The sequence below is a fragment of the Lutra lutra genome, chromosome 5 (genome assembly GCF_902655055.1).
Source record: "Lutra lutra chromosome 5, mLutLut1.2, whole genome shotgun sequence".
In the NCBI taxonomy this organism is placed as follows: Eukaryota; Metazoa; Chordata; class Mammalia; order Carnivora; family Mustelidae; genus Lutra; species Lutra lutra.
The window spans coordinates 134,429,089-134,451,102 of record NC_062282.1 but is presented as its reverse complement, the minus strand read 5'-3'; the positions used below and the strand labels follow the sequence as shown (position 1 = coordinate 134,451,102).

The following is a 22,014-nucleotide window of genomic DNA, read 5'->3' as shown; positions in this document are numbered from 1 at the left end:
AATTATTTTTTCCATTCAATTATTCAGAACATTGTCAAGAAACACCAACTCATTATCTTTTCAAAATATGAAAGATGGAATATCCTTCCTCACCTTTTTATTTATTGAATACTTGTTATGAACCACATTTCAAATAAAATGTGAAAGTAGGTTACCGTATTCAGGGAATCATTATTAATTAGTTTTTGAAAATCAGTTTTCATACAATGTTTCAAGATTACAAATTCTTCCAATTCATGATTAAGTTGAGGACTTACTAAAAATTTAATTAAAATAAATTACTTGTACTATACTTTCTGAACATTTTAAAATTAAGCATGAGAGAAGAGGAAAAGAAGGACTACTGTGTCAGGGTAGGTTGAGAACTTTGGCTACAACTACATCGTCTTCTGCATTTTGTTCTAAGTGTGGATTTTGCAGTACATCCATCAACCAACTCAAATGTAATTAATGTCTCCTTTGTGTGGGCACCTGCACTCTCAGCAGCTTGGCTTTCCCCAGTCCTTTAAAAGGAGGGGAGTTGTTAGAAAAATGATGGGAAGAAATGGCCAATAGTTAACTTTCTTTCCACCTCCCATTCTCCCCAGAAGAGGATAAAATCAGTTACTTTTGGCCTGCAAAAAACAGTGTGGATTTTCCCCATGGCCACTCACCAAGGCTAGAGTTTTATTACAACTGCTTTGTGGTGCCCCTCTAGGGGTGCTCCTCATGGCTTAGTCTACGTAAGCACTACTCCTTGGGGTTGTACAGAGCCAACTTGCACAACCACGTGCAGCATCTCTGATGAGAAATCCTCCTTGTCTGTTAAATACAGGGGTTCTTATGAACATCCCTACCTCTTAGAGGGGCAGTGCTTCACACACTAGAGATTCCTCCTTATATTCTGATTTATTATGATTTCTTAAGCTTTGGCCTAAATATGATGTTTACGCATTTTCATTTGGGTATATCTTAGAGTTAAGTGCTTATGTTCAGAATGTGACCTTATGTGTATGTCTAGGGACTGGCTGGGTAAAGGGGTGAATTTTGGGGGGACCTATTTTTAGGTGGGATAGAGGGAAGAGTAGTAGGTGTAAGAATGGTTAATGGAAATCTCACTAATTTTCCACAATATAAGTTAAGTTAGTAAAATATTTCATCTAGCTAATAAAAAGGATACATTCTAACAGATATGTCCATTCATTCATCTATTTAGTAAATATTATGGAATGACTGTTACATGCTGGTCATTTAGAAATGAACCAGACACAGCCTCTGCACTTACGGGGTTTCTCTTGGTATAAGCAGACAGACAACAATTGACATACTGTGTTGAATGCTGTGGCAGAGATATTAGAAAATGACCTGAGAGCTTGTAGAGAGGGCCAGTGATCTATTCTGGAGGCTGTGCAGGGTGGGAAAAGGATTCCAGAGGTAGCTATATCTCAGCTCAGACCTCAAGGGTATATCAAATTTTTCTAGTTGCAGAAAGGGTAGGGGCTGGGAGTGGGATAGATGTGGAAGAGTAGAGACTGGAGAGGAAGGAGATTGTTCTAAGAAAAAGGACCAACACTATAGTGAGAATTAGAGACAGCGGAGGGCATAGTCATAACCAATATTTCTGTGAGCCAGCTATTGGCTGAATCGGTAAAGAATAAGATTTGTGGGGCACCTGCGCGGCTCAGTTGGTTAAGTGTCTGCCTGGGGCTCAGGTCATGATCCCAGAGTTGTGGGATCAAGTCCTGCCTTGGGCTCCCTGCTCAGTGGGGAGCCTGCTTCTCCCTCTGCCTGCTGCTCCCCCTGCTTGTGCTCTCTCTCTTTCTGACAAATAAATAAAATCTTTTTTTAAAAAGTTTAAAAATTCTAAGATTTGGGTCCTGCCCCAGATGAGACTACAGACAGTACAAAAGTTATTAACAAAAACATCACCATAGATGTAATACATGTTATACTAAGGTTTGTACAGCCAAAGGATTTATAAATTCGGTTGTCAGAAATGTGTCTAGAGTAGATATATGGGACAGGAGTACAGAATGCAGATGCCTTCCCCCCAATCCCCATGAACTCAGCTTGCCACAACATGGCCCTACTTTTAGAACTTAACCACACCTCTTCTAGGCTCCTGCTCAAAGGAATTTTTGTTCCCAGTTGATATGTTCATCAGAGTGTTACAGAGTTAGGTTGCTGGAACCCGGATATTCAACTTTAAGTATTCTACCAGTTGAGCTGCCACCTAGGCCATTTATGGCTGACTAGAAAGGTCAGTCAATAACAGAGAACTTCTCAAGTTGCAAATGCAGGTTTATAATCTACAGCTAAGACTGCAAGTGAAGACATTAGTGATCACGCAAAGGAAAATGAAGTCTTGCAATCTTTCTCATGTGGGCATGACTATAGTATGTGTGTTTGGCCAATGCCTTCTGCAGGTTATTGTGGGAAAATTCTTAGCCTTCTCACTAGATTGTTGTTTCTATCACCCACAGGACCTAGCTCCAAGCCTTGCTCATAGTAGGCAGTCAGTAAATATTTGTAGAATCAATACTAACTGCCAACTGAATAGGTGTCAGAGAAATTTCAGACTGTGGACATATGAGCAGCTCCTTTGCCTGTGTTCCTTCTCATGGGGAACAGAGCACTGGACTGGGAAGTGATGCTCATTACAAGTCCACTGGCTATCAATCCAGAGGGAGAGCTACCATAAAGATGCTTCCCAAAGCAAAATGCAACACGTAGAAAGGTTATTATTGGTCTTAGGAATACATTCAGAGGATCTCCTGGGTGGCTCAGTTGGTTGGGCGTCTGCCTTCAGCTCAGGTCATGACCCCAGAGTCCTGGATTGAGTCCCACACCAGGCTCCCAGCTCCATGGAGAGTCTGCTTCTCCCTCCGACCTCCCCTCTCATGCTCTCTCACTTTGTCTCTCTCTCAAATAAATAAATAAAAATTAAAAAAAAAACAACGAATACATTCAGAGTTAGTAACTAGATATTACTGTAATAACATGATCATTTTAGAAACATATTTTAAATAAAATCAAAATGATTCAAATTCAGCAAAATACAGCATTTCTTTCATGAGGCAACACAGAATTTTTATGCAAAATTTAGCTGGAATTTAAAAAAAAACCAAGTTGCCATGTACATAACACCAAGGGTTTAATAGCTTGACACAAAATATACTAATGTGTTCAACTTTTAGGAGCAATGAAATATTCAATCATTCCAAGGGTTTTAGAGCTGTAGAAATAGGATAATTTTGGTTGATATTTTTGGTTTTTATACTTAAACATACTTATTGCTCTATTTCTCCTCAGATTTAGCAAACTAATTTCTTTTTCATGCTCTATAAAATAATAAGAAAGCAGTTAAGATGTAACCAGCATCTTAAGATTGTTTTCAAAGGCCCAGGGCCATGACGTTTGCTGCTATGCAGCAAAATTTCTCATCATTCTACTGTGAACTGGGCTAGAAGACCCAGGGCTAAAAACAAAATCTCTCCTAGGATTTTTTAATCACAACGGGACCCAAAAAGCTATGCTGAGCTCACTCTGACCTTTGCACAGGCCCCTCAGTCACTAACAGGCCTAACTGCCATTTGGAGATCTGGGAAGGAAATATAATACACTGGGGATGTGTTCCCAGGCTGATTCTCTGACTTCCACAGGACTTTCGTCCTAAACAGAGCCTTTTATTGCCACTGCTGGGTGTGTGGGAGCACATGCTCCTCTTCCCCCCGGTTGGAACTGTTTTCCTTCTCATCATTTTAAAATTGCAGGGTGAAGAAGCACAGACAATGCCTATTTCTCTCCATGGACCTGCTTGGAAATATGACTTTTGTGCATTTGTTGCTGTCACCTTAATTGCTGCAAATTGAATTGAACACATCTCCAGCCTGGCAGTTAGCACCAGTGATGATGCAGCTGAAGAGCTCTAATCTGATCATATCCTGAGGCCCTCAGATTTCCTGGCACATAGATTAGGAGCTCTACTGCTCTCCCCATTAATGACAGCTTTTTCTCAAATGGAGGTACTATTAGATGACTGTAGGTTTTGTGAGAAACAGACTGGTCTGAAGACAATGTGTACCGAAAGATCAAATGACATAGGGTAAAAGCCCCAGATAGGAGTTTCAGGAACCAAGTCTTAAGGGTTGCCAGTACATCAATCTTCTGTTATATATGTTAAAATGAATTCTGCGGTACCTTGTGTCAATCTATCAATCCTTTATAAGCTTCATTCACTGCCTTTTCACATTTCATTGATGGCATCTTTGTCTATATTGATGCTTTTTCTGAGAAGTCTCCTGAAGAGTGTTAAATTCATATGCTTAAAAGAATAGTTTCAAAGATATTATTTCAAAGACACTGTTAAATTTGAAAGCTACGGAGAGAGTGAGGGAGTTGTGGGTGCTGGTCAGGGAGATGATGGTACAGGAGAAAGGGGAGGTCAAATCAAACTGTAGACCTGGGAATGGGCCTAAGGGAGCCCTGGGCCAATTCTTTTATAATGTAAAAGAAAAGCCTGACTCAAAGATGTAATATAAATTGTCCAAGAGCACAGAGTTTATTCAGTCATTCATTTGACAAAATATTTAGCAACTGCTTGCTTTCTTTCTAAAACAGCTTCTAAAGTGGACACTAAGGTACTCATTTTTAATCCCGCCAAAGTGCTCTGCTTTTGGATATCCCTTTACCCTTCCCGCTACCCTTTACCTGCTAACTTCTGATTTCTCACTTAAAATTCACCTCAAAGATTCTATTCCTCCCTGAAGCCATTTCTGTCTTGTAAGGCCCCGGGGCTTCACCACCCACCTTTATTCCCTTCTCACTACTACTTCTACGCTAACCAGAGCACATTGCCTTCACCTTCAAGGGGCTCCTGGTGTAGAAGAGGGAAAGTAAAAATGCGATATGGACCCTAAAACTATGTTTCAATACTATCGTCATCTCCCAAAGGTATGTTAGGGCTTGTAGAGGCAACCACAATATCACTAGACAAAAAATACATAAATAAATGAGGACAAGGAACTAAAAAAGAAATAAAAATAAGAATCAGTATATGAAAGACATATCATACGGTACTTTGTATTTGCTAGAAGCTGGCCACAGATTTGGCATAAGTCTTCATGTGGGGATGATACATGCTATAACTGGAACATAAACACAGTCCTTTGGGCACAAAATCAGGGAGCCTGATTTTGATGTAGGCTTTCCTGTTTGTTTGTTTGTTTTTACTTAGCATGATGTTTTTGAGGTTCATCCATATCAAAGAAACTCTCCTTTTCAGGGATGAATAGAATTGTACATTTTGTTTCTTCATTTGCCAGTTTATATACAGTTATTTTCTCCCCTGGAACACAGCCACTCTATGTGCAGGCATCCACCCAAGCCTGCTGTGCCGCCCCCCGTGGAATCTGTAGGGTAAAGGGAAATGACACAAACTTGGTGATGCCCATAATGCTTGTTGTACCGTGAGTAGTCAAGTCCTTCATTTCTGATCCAGGAGACTCATATCTTTTTCCAACACCCATGAAAGTGTAACAGGTCAACTTACTTACTAGTTTGTAAGTAGAGCAGAATTATCCCAGCCCCAACAGTAAGTCCTCTGACCTTGTTCTTCTTTTGCAACATTGTTGTGACTACTCTAGGTCCTTTGAGCCTTCTCTGTCTCTTGATTCTTTCTGCTTCTGAAGAAGAGAGAAACTTTTCTATTTTAAAGAAATCCTTTCATCTGATTCCAAATCTTATTCTGTCTTCCCTGGGATATTGTTCCAAATATAAGTCCTTCTCTCATAGATTTTCCTACCTCTCCAGCTTGTGGGCTCCTTCCTACCAACAAATTAATGTGTTCCCAGTGTGGCAGCTTAAAATACTTAATAAGCCTCCAATTATCCTCTGTCTCCTACTACTACCTCACTTTTATCCTTCCCTTTATAGCCCAGCTTCTAGAAAGACTATAAATTTAGTCCAAATCAAAGTATACGTTTTCTTCACATATAGTCAGAAAAAACTGCATAAAGAGAAGATGTACTTAAGATTTCAATGGTTGAAAAACAATTATATACATATTAATAATTAAGTCAACACTCAAGTAAGATAAAATGTTACATTACTAATTTGAAGTTTTATTTTTAAGTATTATACATAGCAGCAGCATAACATGGTAGAATAATCATATGCTTTGGAGTCTGACATACTTGAGTCCAATCTCATTTAATTGTTGTTCTAGATCCAATATAAGCTGAGTGACCTAACAGTAGTTAATGGACCTCCCTGATCCTCATTATTTGGTTTATAAAATGTATATATCAGGAGGGAGGAGTCAAGATGGTGGAGAAGTAGCAGGCTGAGACTACTTCGGGTAGCGGGAGATCAGCTAAATAGCTTATCTAAAGATTGCAAACACCTACAAATCCAATGGGAGATTGAAGAGAAGAAGAAGAGCAATTCTAGAAACAGAAAATCAACCACTATCTGAAAGGTAGGACTGGCGGAGAAGTGAATCCAAAGCGACGGGAAGATAGACCGCGGGGGGAGGGGCCGGCTCCCGGCTAGAGGCGGAGCAACGGAGCAAAATCAGGACTTTTAAAAGTCTGTTCCGCTGAGGGACATCGCTCCAGAGGCTTAACCGGGGTGAAGCCCAGGCGGGGTCAGCGTGGCCTCAGGTCCCGCAGGGTCGCAGAAGGATCGGGGGTGTCTGAGTGTCGCAGAGCTTACCGGTATTAGAACGGGGAAGCCGGCTGCAGAGACAGAGCCGAGGAGTGACTCTCAGCTCGGGGTTGCCTTGAAACGGTCGCAGGCTCGGTCAGCTCGGAGCGCGGCCAGGGCCAGGGTGACGGGAGTCATTGGGCGCTGTTCTCCGAGGGCGCACTGAGGAGTGGGGCCCCGGGCTCTCGGCTCCTCCGGGCCGGAGACCGGGAGGCCGCCATCTTCATTCCCGTCCTCTGGACTCTACAGAAAGCGCTCAGGGAACAAAAGCTCCCGAAAGCAAACCCGAGCGGATGACTCAGCGCGGCCCCAGGTAAGGGCGGTGCAACTCCGCCTGGGGCAAAGACGCTTGAGAATCACTACAACAGGCCCCTCCCCCAGAAGATCAACGGGAAACCCAGCCAGGACCAAGTTCGCCTACCAAGGAGTACAGTTTCAATACCAAGGAGAGCATCAGAATTCCAGAGGAGAAGAAAGCAAAGCACGGAACTCATGGCTTTCTCCCCATGATTTTTTAGCTTTGCAGTTAATTTAATTTTTTTTTCTTTTTCATTTTTTTTTCTTTTTCTCTTCTTCTGCTAAATTTTTTTAACTTTTACCGTTTTCTTTTTTAACGTTTTTTAAATAGTTTATCTAATATATATATATTTTTTTCCTCTTTTTATATTTTTTCTTATCGGCTTTCTTTTTTTTAAATAGTTTCTTTTTTTTTTTTCTTTCTTTTTGAACCCCTTTTTATCCCCTTTCTCCCCCCTCACAATATGGGATCTCTTCTGATTTGGCTAAAGCATATTTTCCTGGGGTTGTTGCCACCCTTTTATTATTTTACTTGCTCCTTCATAAACTCTTATCTGGACAAAATGACAAGGCGGAAAAATTCACAACAACAAAAAGAACAAGAGGCAGTACAAAGGCTAGGGACCTAATCAATACAGATATTGGTAATATGTCAGATATAGAGTTCAGAATGACGATTCTCAAGGTTCTAGCCAGGCTTGAAAAAGGCATGGAAGATATTAAAGCAACCCTCTCGGGAGATATAAAAGCCCTTTCTGGAGAAATAAAAGAACTAAAATCTAACCAAGTTGAAATCAAAAAAGCTATTAATGAGGTGCAATCAAAAATGGAGGTTCTCACTGCTAGGATAAATGAGGCAGAAGAAAGAATTAGCGATATAGAAGACCAAATGACAGAGAATAAAGAAGCTGAGCAAAAGAGGGACAAACAGCTACTGGACCAAGAGGGGAGAATTCGAGAGATAAGTGACACCATAAGACGAAACGACATTAGAATAATTGGGATTCCAGAAGAAGAGGAAACAGAGAGGGGAGCAGAAGGTATATTGGAGAGAATTATTGGAGAGAATTTCCCCAATATGGCAAAGGGAACAAGCATCAAAAATTCAAGAGGTTCAGAGAACCCCCCTCAAAATCAATAAGAATAGGTCCACACCCCGTCACCTAAGAGTAAAATTGACAAGTCTTAGTGACAAAGAAAAGATCCTGAAAGCAGCCCGGGAAAAGAAGTCTGTAACGTACAATGGTAAAAATATTAGATTGGCGGCAGACTTATCCACAGAGACCTGGCAAGCCAGAAAGAGCTGGCATGATATATTCAGAGTACTAAATGAGAAAAACATGCAGCCAAGAATACTATATCCAGCTAGGCTATCATTGAAAATCGAAGGAGAGATTAAAAGCTTCCAGGACAAACAAAAACTGAAAGAATTTACAAATACCAAACCAGCTCTACAGGAAATATTGAAAGGGGTCCTCTAAGCAAAGAGAGACCCTAAAAGTAGTAGATCAGAAAGAAACAGAGACAATATACAATAACAGTCACCTTACAGGCAATACAATGGCGCTAAATTCATATCTCTCAATACTTACCCTGAATGTTAATGGGCTAAATGCCCCAATCAAAAGACACAGGGTATCAGAATGGATAAAAAAACAAAACCCACCTATATGTTGCCTACAAGAAACTCATCTTAAACCCGAAGACACCTCCAGGTTTAAAGTGAGGGGGTGGAAAAGAATTTACCATGCTAATGGACATCAGAAGAAAGCAGGAGTGGCAATCCTTATATCAGATCAATTCGATTTTAAGCCAAAGACTATAATAAGAGATGAGGAAGGACACTATATCATACTCAAAGGAACTGTCCAACAAGAAGATCTAACAATTTTAAATATCTATGCCCCTAACGTGGGAGCAGCCCTCTATATATAAACTATATATATAAACTATAACTATATAAACCAATTAATAACAAAATCAAAGAAACACATCGACAATAATACAATAGTCGTAGGGGACTTTAACACTCCCCTCACTGAAATGGACAGATCATCCAAGCAAAAGATCAACAAGGAAATAAAGGCCTTAAATGACACACTGGACCAGATGGACATCACAGATATATTCAGAACATTTCATCCCAAAGCAACAGAATACACATTCTTCTCTAGTGCACATGGAACATTCTCCAGAATAGATCACATTCTCGGTCCTAAATCAAGTCTCAACCGGTATCAAAAGATTGGGATCATTCCCTGCATATTTTCAGACCACAATGCTCTGAAGCTAGAACTCAATAACAAGAGGAAATTTGGAAAGAACCCAAATACATGGAGACTAAACAGCATCCTTCTAAAGAATGAATGGGTCAACCAGGAAATTAAAGAAGAATTGAAAAAATTTATGGAAACAAATGATAATGAAAACACAACGGTTCAGAATCTGTGGGACACAACAAAGGCAGTCCTGAGAGGAAAATATATAGCGGTACAAGCCTTTCTCAAGAAACAAGAAAGGTCTCAGGTACACAACCTAACCCTACACCTAAAGGAGCTGGAGAAAGAACAAGAAAGAAACCCTAAACCCAGCAGGAGAAGAGAAATCATAAAGATCAGAGCAGAAATCAATGAAATAGAAACCAAAAAAACAATAGAACAAATCAACGAAACTAGGAGCTGGTTCTTTGAAAGAATTAATAAGATTGATAAACCCCTGGCCAGACTTATCAAAAAGAAAAGAGAAAGGACCCAAATAAATAAAATCATGAATGAAAGAGGAGAGATCACAACGAACACCAAAGAAATACAGACAATTATAAGAACATACTATGAGCAACCCTACGCCAACAAATTTGACAATCTGGAAGAAATGGATGCATTCCTAGAGACATATAAACTACCACAACTGAACCCAGAAGAAATAGAAAGCCTGAACAGACCCATAACCAGTAAGGAGATTGAAATAGTCATCAAAAATCTCCAAACAAACAAAAGCCCAGAGCCAGACGGCTTCCCGGGGGAATTCTACCAAACATTTAAAGAAGAAATAATTCCTATTCTCCTGAAACTGTTCCAAAAAATAGAAAAAGAAGGAAAACTTCCAAACTCATTTTATGAGGCCAGCATCACCTTGATCCCAAAACCAGACAAGGATCCCAACAAAAAAGAGAACTACAGACCAATATCCTTGATGAACACAGATGCAAAAATTCTCGCCAAAATACTAGCCAATAGGATTCAACAGTACATTAAAAGGATTATTCACCACGACCAAGTGGGATTTATTCCAGGGCTGCAAGGTTGGTTCAACATCCGCAAATCAATCAATGTGATACAACACATTAATAAAAGAAAGAACAAGAACCATATGATACTCTCCATAGATGCTGAAAAAGCATTTGACAAAGTACAGCATCCATTCCTGATCAAAACTCTTCAAAGTGTAGGGATAGACGGCACATACCTCAATATTATCAAAGCCATCTATGAAAAACCCACCGCAAATATCATTCTCAATGGAGAAAAACTGAAAGCTTTTCCGCTAAGGTCAGGAACACGGCAGGGATGTCCGTTATCACCACTGCTATTCAACATAGTACTAGAAGTCCTAGCCTCAGCAATCAGACAACAAAAGGAAATTAAAGGCATCCAAATCGGCAAAGAAGAAGTCAAACTATCACTCTTCGCAGATGATATGATACTATATGTGGAAAACCGAAAAGACTCCACTCCAAAACTGCTAGAACTTGTGCAGGAATTCAGTAAAGTGTCAGGATATAAAATCAATGCACAGAAATCAGTTGCATTCCTCTACACCAACAACAAGACAGAAGAAAGAGAAATTAAGGAGTCTATCCCATTTACAATTGCACCCAAAACTATAAGATACCTAGGAATAAACCTAACCAAAGAGACTAAGAATCTATACTCAGAAAACTATAAAGTACTCATGAAAGAAATTGAGGAAGACACAAAGAAATGGAAAAATGTTCCATGCTCCTGGATTGGAAGAGTAAATATTGTGAAAATGTCTATGCTACCTAAAGCAATCTACACATTTAATGCAATTCCTATCAAAGTAACATCCATTTTTTTCAAAGAAATGGAACAAATAATCCTAAAATTTATATGGAACCAGAAAAGACCTCGAATAGCCAAAGGAATATTGAAAAAGAAAGCCAAAGTTGGTGGCATCACAATTCCGGACTTCAAGCTCTATTACAAAGCTGTCATCATCAAGACAGCATGGTACTGGCACAAAAACAGACACATAGATCAATGGAACAGAATAGAGAGCCCAGAAATGGACCCTCAACTCTGTGGTCAACTCATCTTTGACAAAGCAGGAAAGAATGTCCAATGGAAAAAAGACAGCCTCTTCAATAAATGGTGTTGGGAAAATTGGACAGCCACATGCAGAAAAATGAAATTGGATCATTTCCTTACAGCACATACGAAAATAGACTCAAAATGGATGAAGGATCTCAATGTGAGAAAGGAATCCATCAAAATCCTCGAGGAGAACACAGGCAGCAACCTCTTCGACCTCAGCCGCAGCAACATCTTCCTAGGAACATCACCAAAGGCAAGGGAAGCAAGGGCAAAAATGAACTTTTGGGATTTCATCAAGATCAAAAGCTTTTGCACAGCAAAGGAAACAGTGAACAAAACCAAAAGACAACTGACAGAATGGGAGAAGATATTTGTAAATGACATATCAGATAAAGGGCTAGTGTCCAAAATCTATAAAGAACTTAGCAAACTCAACACCCAAAGAACAAATAATCCAATCAAGAAATGGGCAGAGGACATGAACAGACATTTCTGCAAAGAAGACATCCAGATGGCCAACAGACACATGAAAAAGTGCTCCATATCACTCCGCATCAGGGAAATACAAATCAAAACCACAATGAGATATCACCTCACACCAGTCAGAATGGCTAAAATTAACAAGTCAGGAAATGACAGATGCTGGCGAGGATGCGGGGAGAAAGGGGAACCCTCCTACACTGTTGGTGGGAATGCAAGCTGGTGCAACCACTCTGGAAAACAGCATGGAGGTTCCTCAAAATGTTGAAAATAGAACTACCCTATGACCCTGCAATTGCACTGCTGGGTATTTACCCTAAAGATACAAACATAGTGATCCGAAGGGGCACGTGCACCCGAATGTTTATAGCAGCAATGTCTACAATAGCCAAACTATGGAAAGAACCTAGATGTCCATCTACAGACGAATGGATAAAGAAGATGAGGTATATATACACAATGGAATACTATGAAGCCATCAAAAGAAATGAAATCTTGCCATTTGCGACGACGTGGATGGAACTAGAGGGTATCATGCTTAGCGAAATAAGTCAATCGGAGAAAGACAACTATCATATGATCTCCCTGATATGAGGGAGAGGAGATGCAACATGGGGGGTTGAGGGGGTAGGAGAAGAGTAAATGAAACAAAATGGGATTGGGTGGGAGACAAACCATAAGTGACTCTTAATCTCACAAAACAAACTGAGGGTTGATGGGGGGAGGGGGTTGGGAGAGGGGGGTGGGGTTATAGATATTAGGGAGGGTATGTGCTATGGTGAGTGTAGTGAAGTGTGTAAACCTGGCGATTCACAGACCTGTACCTCTGGGGATAAAAATATATGTTTATAAAGCTGTAAAAAAAAAAAAAAAAGAAAAAGAAAAAAGAAAGGATGAATACCCAAGTTTTGTAGCAACATGGATGGGACTGGAAGAGATTATGCTGAGTGAAATAAGTCAAGCAGAGAGAGTCAATTATCATATGGTTTCACTTATTTGTGGAGCATAACAAATAGCATGGAGGACAAGGGGAGATGGAGAGGAGAAGGGAGTTGAGGGAAATTGGAAGGGGAGGTGAACCATGAGAGACTATGGACTCTGAAAAACGATCTGAGAATTTTGAAGGGGTGGGGGGTGGGAGGTTGGGGGCACCAGGTGGTGGGTATTGTAGAGGGCACGGATTGCATGGAGCACTGGGTTTGGTGCAAAAATAATGAATACTGTTATGCTGAAAAAATTTTAAAAAAATTTTAAAAAAAAATGTATATATCAAAGCCTACCTTGTACATGTGTCGCTGTGAGGATTAGATGAGATCATGATTAGTAAAACGCTCCTCCACTGCCAGGACCCTAACAGGCTCTCAAAAATGGCCCTCATAGAAGTGAGTTGGGGGAAACTGGAGGGGGAGACAAACCACGAGAGACTGTGGACTCTGAGAAACAAACTGAGGGTTTTGGAGGGAAGGGGGGGTGGGGGGTTGGGTGAGCCTGGTAGTGGGTATTAAGGAGGGCACGTATTGCATGGAGCACTGGGTGTGGTGCAGAAACAATGAATGATGGAACACTGAAAAGAAATAAAATAAAATGGGAAAAAAATGCCCTTGTTATAGTGACTAATTATCCTTCTTAGATAACTGGATTTCACAGATCTTCACTTTAAACAAATACATCATGGCACCTGGGTGGCTCAGTTGGTTCAGCAGCTGCCTTCAGCTCAGGTTATGATCCTGGAGTCCCAGGATCGAGTTCCATATCAGGCTCCCTTCTCAACAGGGAGTCTGTTTCTCCCTCTGACCCTCCCCCTCTCATGTTCTCTCTCTTGAATAAATAAATAAAATCTAAAAAAAAATAAACAAGTACCATCAATGACCAATTTTTGACACAAGAGTCTTTATAAATTCATATGTATTCTGAGTTTGGTTAATCTCAGTACCAACCATGGCACAACTCTATGGAGACTGGGCAAGCAAAAACCCTAAGTTCCGTTTCTGGAATTTTTTCTAACGACGATGTCCTGAAAATTCTATTTCCACCAATAGTAAAAGCCATGAAATGCTGAAGTAAAGATGACTATATGGATTGATATACTAGGACTCCATCAGGTGATTAATAGGCTAAATCCATAGTCCCCAAATGTAACCACTACTTCTCTTGCTCATTGACCACTTATAGTTTTCAAAAAGAATATTTTCAGTTTGGAAAACTGAAAAAAAAAAGTTTTTAGTCAAATAGACATGAGTTTCAAAATTGACTTTATGACTTACTTTCTTCAGTTTATTCTCTTGAAAAAAAAATAGAATAATACCTCAAAACACTTGAAGAGTGATTGAGTGGGAATACATATATAGCTTTGCATAGGACCAACAAATGCAGTATGGATTCTCCACAAATAAACAACAGTTTACTTTCTTGGAAATGATTTGAAAGGGACTAACTGGATTTAATAAGAAAGACAGTGAGGTCACATGAGGAAGCAGAGCTAGACCAGAAGTTAGTCTGACTTCCAGATTTAAGAAGATCATTTACCCTTCCTCATTCTCAGTTGCTGTATTGTAAAGCAGGGACAATGTTTTTTCATCCTCCTTACCCCAAAGGGTTGATGTAAAAGAGGAAAACACACTAGTGTCTGGGAAAGACCTTTAAAACCAAATGCATTGATTTTTTGTTCTCAGCAACAGTGAGGTAAATAAGCCTCCAGGAAAGCACAATGAAGATAAGCTAAATAACATATTTTTAAGGAATATATTTGAAGATATCAGAGAGTTTCCAAGGAGGTGAAGGCTTCAGGAACCAAGATCCAGGAGAGAAGAAAAACCCGCAAAGCAAATCTAACATCGGATGCCTCTGCTTTCCCTTTAAAGGCATTTACTGGTGCATTTACTGACTTGACATTATTAGCTAACTGAGAAGATGAACAAAGCTTCTGGCCATCTCACAGGATGGAGGGAACAGAAGTTGGCATTTAGGGTCTGTCAAGAAAGGGGGCCCTGGAACAATCTCCTGACTTAAATTGGAACCCTTAAAGAGCAAAAACCTATGAGTAAGAGTTGCAAGAAATAGATCTGCCTTCAGGAAGCCCAGCTTTGAATCAACCCAATATCTGATTGGATTAAAGTGATCTGCTCCTTACCTTAACTGCCTGCAAAAGAAAATCTGCTTTTTTGGAAGGTTACAACATTTAAAGCCTCATATTCCAAAATCTTTTATAATAATGTTTGGCATTTGAACAAGCATAATCAGGCAAGTAAAAACCCAAGGAGAAAACAGAAAAAAGACAATTTAAAAATCCATAATATATTCTGATACTGGAGTCAGACAAAAATCAGGAGAAAAAATACCTCTTCAAAAATTTGGTCAGATGAGTGTAAGGATACTGCTAAATTAGCTGTTTTAAGATATAATCATTTTCTAGAAAAAATTGAAAACTTACTCTTAAAAGCAAACAACTTTATATTGTGTCCACTTAAAAATACAACGTATTTCTAAGAATTATGAGGAGATTGAGAAAGATGAAACAGAAAACCTCTAGAGCTTTCTTTTCCCCATGATATCATAACTTCATAAAGGGCTTTCGGGGAGATTTTTTTTTTTTTTTAAAGATTTTATTTATTTATTTGACAGAGAGAGATCACAAGCAGAGGGAGAGGCAGGCAGAGAGAGAGAGGGAGGGAAGCAGGCTCCCCGCTGAGCAGAGAGCCCGACGCGGGCCTCGATTCCAGGACCCTGAGATCATGACCTGAGCCGAAGGCAGCGACCTAACCCACTGAGCCACCCAGGCGCCCTCGGGGAGATTTTCTTGAACACAAAAAAATCACTGACTTTATTCCAAAAATTTTCATCAATTGTCCTATGCAATTTACTATTCATATTTAACATGTAACAGCAGATTCCACTTGGATTTACTATGCTTAATTTTCTAGGAGCATCATGGAATAGAATTTTTGCTAATAAATATAACTTTTGACTATAATGGACTAACATAATTATTTCTTCATTAATTGCTCCATTAGTTCATTCATTAGAAACTATTAACATCATCACTAGAACAGGAATGAATTTTGATCATCACAATTAAATGGATTTGGTTTTGACCTAAGTATAGGAAAAGGAGACCATATTGTGATTTTTAACTCTCAAAAAAGAAAGCAATACATGGATAATAATGTAGGATATATTTTAGGCTTGACACAGTTTTAAAGATGACTATAAAATTAAGTAACCTAATAGAGAAACCAAGTTCATCTCAGATATGGCAACAGATGTATGGACAACAACATTTGGAGGGGGGGAAGAGTCTATGATCTAAGACTGCTAAGAGTTTATAAGTGATTGAGTGCTTTACTGGCTGTCTGCCATTCTTTAGATGTCTTCTCTTAAACCTGAATATTTCATCCATTTATCTCTGTAAATGAAATTGATCAGCAATATTTAGTTTTTTCATTTTTTTCTAGAGCTAAATTAACTCTATCCTATCACATCAATCAGACTACGAGATGAGAGAACCAGAATCTTTTCATGAAAAAAAGGTTAGAGAGGGACAGAGACTTGCTTCCAAAATAATTAGAACAAATAGAGGTAAGTAGGTAAATAGTTAGTGCTACTGGTAGATGATGGGATTAGTGTGACATTCCTGTCCCACAGTTACTTAAAATTGGAGAACATGGTATTTCTCTCTGATAAACCATAATTAGCAGAGAAATGTTAGTTCTCCCTAGAGAGACCTCATGGCTCCAAAGGCAGCAAGATCTAACTATAAATTGACTCTGTTAATGTGTCTAAAGAAGAAATATGTTTATGAAAGAGTTAGCTATAGAGGTGTAGAAAAAGAAGCCATTTCCGGCCAATTTTGTTAACATTTAGAGCAGAAGAGTCTTCACTAAGTACGAGGGAACGTGATGATCTTAGAACAAGACTATTCTGGTGGGTTAGTGTCTCAGCTTCCTTAGTAGCATAGAACCACTTCAAATTCATTCTGAGTTTCAGAGAGGTAAACCAATAATCCTAGGTTAAGTATTTTCCCTTTAAGTCAGGCTCTAGAATCATGAATCCAAACAACTATTTGCCAACTGCCACAAGAAGTGTAAGTCTTCAGGCTATTGATATTCACTTCCTAAAGTTGGTTCATTTATTTGTAAAGTATGGATAGAGTTAAAATGTTACAATTTTTAAAGTCTGGTAATTCACATAACTTGTTCTAAGAAAATTTCAATGTATATATGAGCAAAATTATATATCTGTTGAAGATATATATGTACTTCCAATCAAACTGGACCACTTTACTCCTTGCTATCGGAAGATCCAAATCTGTACTGGGGAACATTAAAAACAAACAGAACCTTTGAAAACCAACATGAATACCTTTGGAAGCTCTTGAAGCAGGCAGCAAACTGAACCGGGTAGAGTTGGAAAGGAGAACTCCTTTCCCAACACATTCTAACCCTATCCCCTGCAGATCTTTCTCCTGGGAGTCCATTCATTACAATGATTGCCCATTCATTCAGCGAACACTTAGTGAGAATTGATTGTGCTCCAGGCACTCAGGCTTTATCAGCAATTCCCTCAATTTTTTTCCTGTCTTCTCTCTGCACCCCACTCCTCTCTTAACCCATTCTTAAGCAACAAGAATTTTGTATCAGTGCATAGCTTCTAACCGTTTCTAATATATACCTACTTAGTCACTTTGCCTTCTTCCAATTCCATTATTTTTTGATTACCCCAATGAGCACAGCAAAGGGCTGTGCTTAAAACTAAAAGGTTGTGTCTCTTGTACATATTGTTTGCCTGTATTATGCTCTATCAAATTTTTAGACATAACTTCCTGCCAACCTCCAACTCTGACTTGAGTGATGAGCATATGAACAGACAACTAAAACTGGCTGTCCCTGTAAATAACAGAACATTTTACTCTGCATCTGAGAACTCTAAACAGCTTAATAGAGAAAGTAGGCCTAGAAATAATTATTTGAAGAATATTGATTTTTATGAGCTTTTGAATCCTAACAGAGAATACTGTTACGTGTTTAACTTCCTATAATTTTCATCAAAATGCTACCATTTAGTTTAAATTTATAATGACTTCAGAAATCTGTTTTTATTGGGAAAGTTAATGTTTGCAAAAGTAAACTGATATTACTGTGTTTCTTTTTTTACTCACTAAGCAAGGCAAATTTTCACCTACCCACATCATAGCAAATAACACTCTCTCTCCATTCTGTACTCCTGTTATGATTTATTTTAGTACAATTTATCAAGTAGCATGATGTGTCATTATGAAAATCTTCAGGGGAAATTTCCCCTTGATACTCTTTGGTGCCTGGAAGCAAAACCTCTCTCCGGTTAGATTTCTAGGACCAACTCACCTGTCAAACAGTTCTCCTCCTGTGACCAGTTCTAGGACCAGACTGATTTCTGTAGGGCTTTCAAATATCTCTTTAAGTTTTATCTGGGGAAAGATATTAAAAAATAAATAATAAATTCCTTATTTTCAACTTTCTAGGAAAAGCTAGTGCTATGACCAAAACAATACTCTTTGTAATAGTAATATATTGGATCACTGTCAATAAAGTTCCCACATTCTGTAACAAGAAGCCATCTGTCACTCTCTGGTTGTTTTTATCTGTTACCTCATTTCCTTAAAGGTCCTTTCAAGTTTTTATATTTTTCCTTTTGACAGTTGAAAGACACCTGCCTTAGAAACACTTCCAAATTTTGCCAAAACATCACAATTTCTGAATTTCTCCAGAACTAAAAAAACAAAAGCAAGCAAACAAAACTTCTTGAACCATTTGAAAAAGCCATGGTTCTTAGTGATGCAAATGCTTCTTTCTCCAGAAAGGGAACTTGGATTTGGGATCTGAGGCAGAATGGGACCAGGTTAAAGTCTGTCATGTCAATTTCACGTTGTGATTAATAAAAGCATTTTCTTCTTCTTCTTCAAAAAAGTCTGGGGTGCCTGGGTGGCTCAGTTTGTTAAGCAACTGCCTTAGATTCAGGTCATGATCTTGGAACCTTGGGATCGAGTCCCACATTGGGGTCCCTGCTTGGCAGGGACTCTGCTTCTCCCTCTGACCCTCCCCCTTCTCATGCTCTCTTTCTCTCTCTCATTCTCTCTCTCTCTCTCTCTCTCAAATAAATAATTAAAATCTTAAAAGAAAAGAAAAGAAAAAAAGATCTGTACAGAAAGGTATCTCTCAACAGCAAAAAAATTGCTGGTAGATAAAGAGATCCTCAGAAAAGTAGTGATGGCATTGATTTGACTGACTATAATAGGATTTCATCACATTCAGATAATCCATCCAATTCTGGATATTTTCCTCAGTATATAAGGGAATCTAGTGACCAGCGCTGATCTACATTTAAGGAAAATTCCACACTGGCTTTTCGTTGAAAGAAAAAGATGGATAATGTAAAAGTGGTGATTGATTGTATGTGGTAAATTTTGTTTATTACTTACCCAAAGCTCCTTCCCCCTACTTTATTGCAAACAGATTTTGTTTAGGGAAGAAAGGTACCTAGCCTCAAATTATGGATCATGATTGGTCTAAGCCATTTATGATAACTTTGTTCCCTGATTTTCCAATCTCCATGCAGTGAAGAGCAGTGATCTTATGGTTAGCTCTGGCCAATAAATCTGAAGAGAATTCTGCTGCTGCTGTAAGTTCCGGAAAAGCCTCTCCTCTTCTCTTCATACTCTGTTGGTGTGGCCTTTCCAATTTTTTTCTCTCTAGAGTATAGGCCTGAAGACTTGTGAAGACAGGGGAGCAGCCATTTAGGACCATGAAGGGAAAGTGTGAGGATGGAAGACATCTAGGTTCTGAATGGCATCACTGAGGAGCTAAACCAATGCTAGCAACTGCCTGCCTTCCGATTATAACATAAAGAAAATATTTATTTAGACTACCATATTCAAGTTTTCTGTTTTAGCTGCCTGCATTGTTAACCCATATTTAAGTTTTAAGCACTTTGCTTGGAACCTAAGTAAGCATTGCAGGTTAGTCATCCTCTTGGACAACCTCTTGGACAACACAGCTTTCTCAAAGAAATGAGTAAAATACTTTCTTTAAGTAGTTGGCTGAATTCAAGTTATGGCCTGGAAAATGATTTTGTTCTTTTCACTTCATTGGCTCAAGAAAGCTTTTTGCCAGACCTTTCTCTCAATGCCTTTGTCTGGACACAGCCTAGAGCAGAGCTTTTGAGGACATTTGATTTTTCCCATTCAAGTACATCATTTATGTGAATCTTCACATTGTTTCTGAAGTAGATACTCTCAAGGGAGACTAAAATGACTTTGGAAAGCAATGCATTTTCTTCACAGGCTTTTTCAGCAATGGCATATTAATAAGATAGGCACACAAAAGGAAAAGGCCAGTGTTTTATTAGAGTAAAACAAAACTCCTCAATTTTTAGTTATCCTTTTATGCATGAAAACAAAGATGGTATATATTGCTGATCTGTCCATTTTGAAATTCTTTTGCGTGGTATTATTTTTAAGATTTATTCAGCTAAAGAAATGAAAAATGTGGTTAGATGAGGACAGGAGGTAGGCCATGGTGGCTACCTATTGGTGGTAGAAATATCCCCTTCTTATTATCAGCATGGGCAGCAAAGAACAAAAATTCCAGTCTGTAAGTTTGGAGATTATTTGAAATAGTAGATTAAAAACCACTTACAATGTTTGGATGTGAGAGGCGAAGAAGAACTCCTATCTCAGTTCTTACAATTTTCTTGTCCACCTAGAAGGAAAACGAAAAAGAGAAACTGAAAGAAACTCCCACTGTAGAAATGCCTTAACTTTGGCAGAGAATTAGAACCAGCAATAACCACCTGCGTGAATCAGGTAATTGGCAGAGAGGCTTATTCTTAAGCTTTTTGTGTTTCTTTCCTACCCACCCCCCCACCCGCCCCCCGCCACCACTTTTCACTTGTCTTTCTTCTCTGCTCCAGACAGAAAGTCAAACTAGTTAAAAATGCGGATTCCAACTTGTCAAATCTCTTGCATGGCCCTATTTCAAAAATCACTACCCACACCACTAAGGCACAAGTTCATCTCAACCTGTCTCCTCCTCTTCTTTTCTTTTATGAATCCCTGTCCCAAACCCATTGGAGCTGTCAGGCACTTCACTGCCTTTCTCACACAGAGGTGCGCACATAACCCAGCCAATTCAATCAGGATTCTCTTCCTTGGGCACTGTGACTGGGTCAGGGCTATCCGCCAGACCCAAGTCATCCCAATCAGGGTCCTCCCTAGAAATTGTGCTCAAATAACCAAGAAAAAGGTATTTGCTTTTTCTCTGAAATTGTGAGAGCAAGAGAGGATAGGGTCTGTCACTACCAGTAACCATTTTTTATATTCTATTTAGTTTTTTTTTGTTTTAAATTTTTTTTTTCAGTGTCCAAAATTCACTGTCTATGCACCACACCCAGTGCTCCATGCAATGGAGCAGGCTTACCTAACACCCCACCCTCTCCCCTCCAAAACCCTCAGTTTGTTTCTCAGAGTCCACAGTCTCTCATGGTTTGTCTCCCCCTCTAAAATTCCTCAGCTCCCTTCTCCTCCCCATCTCCCAACATCCTCCATGTTATTCCTTATGCTCCACAAGTAAGTGAACCCATATGATACTTGACTCTCTCTGACTTATTTCACTCAGCATAATCTCTATTTGTATTAAATGAAATCTTTCAATAAGAGAGGCATTGCTAGCACAGGCAGATCACGCTGACAGATCTCCTCCCAAGAGTTCTTGCCTCACACTCTAGTTCAGTTTCTGCAGATGGTTATGAAGAAAATTTGGATACAGATTATTTTTAAAATTATTATTTTTATTACTTTTTCCAGTTTTATTGAGGTATAATTAGTTCCCAAAAAACCCACATATAATTAATGTATATAATTTGGTGAGTTTGGACATACATATATGCTTATATTTTCATCACCACAATATAATCAACATAACCTCCAAAAGTTTCTTGTGTCCTTTCATGTTGCACACACATGGGTGCACACACACCATGTGTGTGTGTTTGTGGTAAGAACACTTAAAATGAGATCTACCCCCTTAAATATTTAAATGCACAAGACTTTATTGTTAACTATAGGAATTCTGTTGTATGACAGATCTCTGGCACTTACTCATCTTGTAAAATTGTAACTTTATACCCCTTGAACAACTCCCCATTGCCCCCTTCACTCTTCCACTGGTAACCATGATTCTATTGTTTA

At 39.1% G+C, this 22,014-nt stretch overlaps 1 protein-coding gene across 6 annotated transcripts in view; it reads right to left on the bottom strand.

The window, feature by feature from the left end:
• The window catches only part of CAMK4 (calcium/calmodulin dependent protein kinase IV), a 326,108-nt gene that overhangs the window by 80,657 nt on the left and 223,437 nt on the right, over positions 1 to 22,014 (bottom strand). For all 6 annotated transcript variants that reach the window (XM_047728971.1, XM_047728970.1, XM_047728973.1 and 3 more), the window contains 2 exons: positions 20,465 to 20,527; positions 18,155 to 18,237 (listed from right to left, as the gene is read on the bottom strand). In XM_047728971.1, coding sequence (XP_047584927.1) covers positions 18,155 to 18,237; positions 20,465 to 20,527 — 146 coding nt within the window. The remainder of the gene's footprint in view (positions 1 to 18,154; positions 18,238 to 20,464; positions 20,528 to 22,014) is intronic.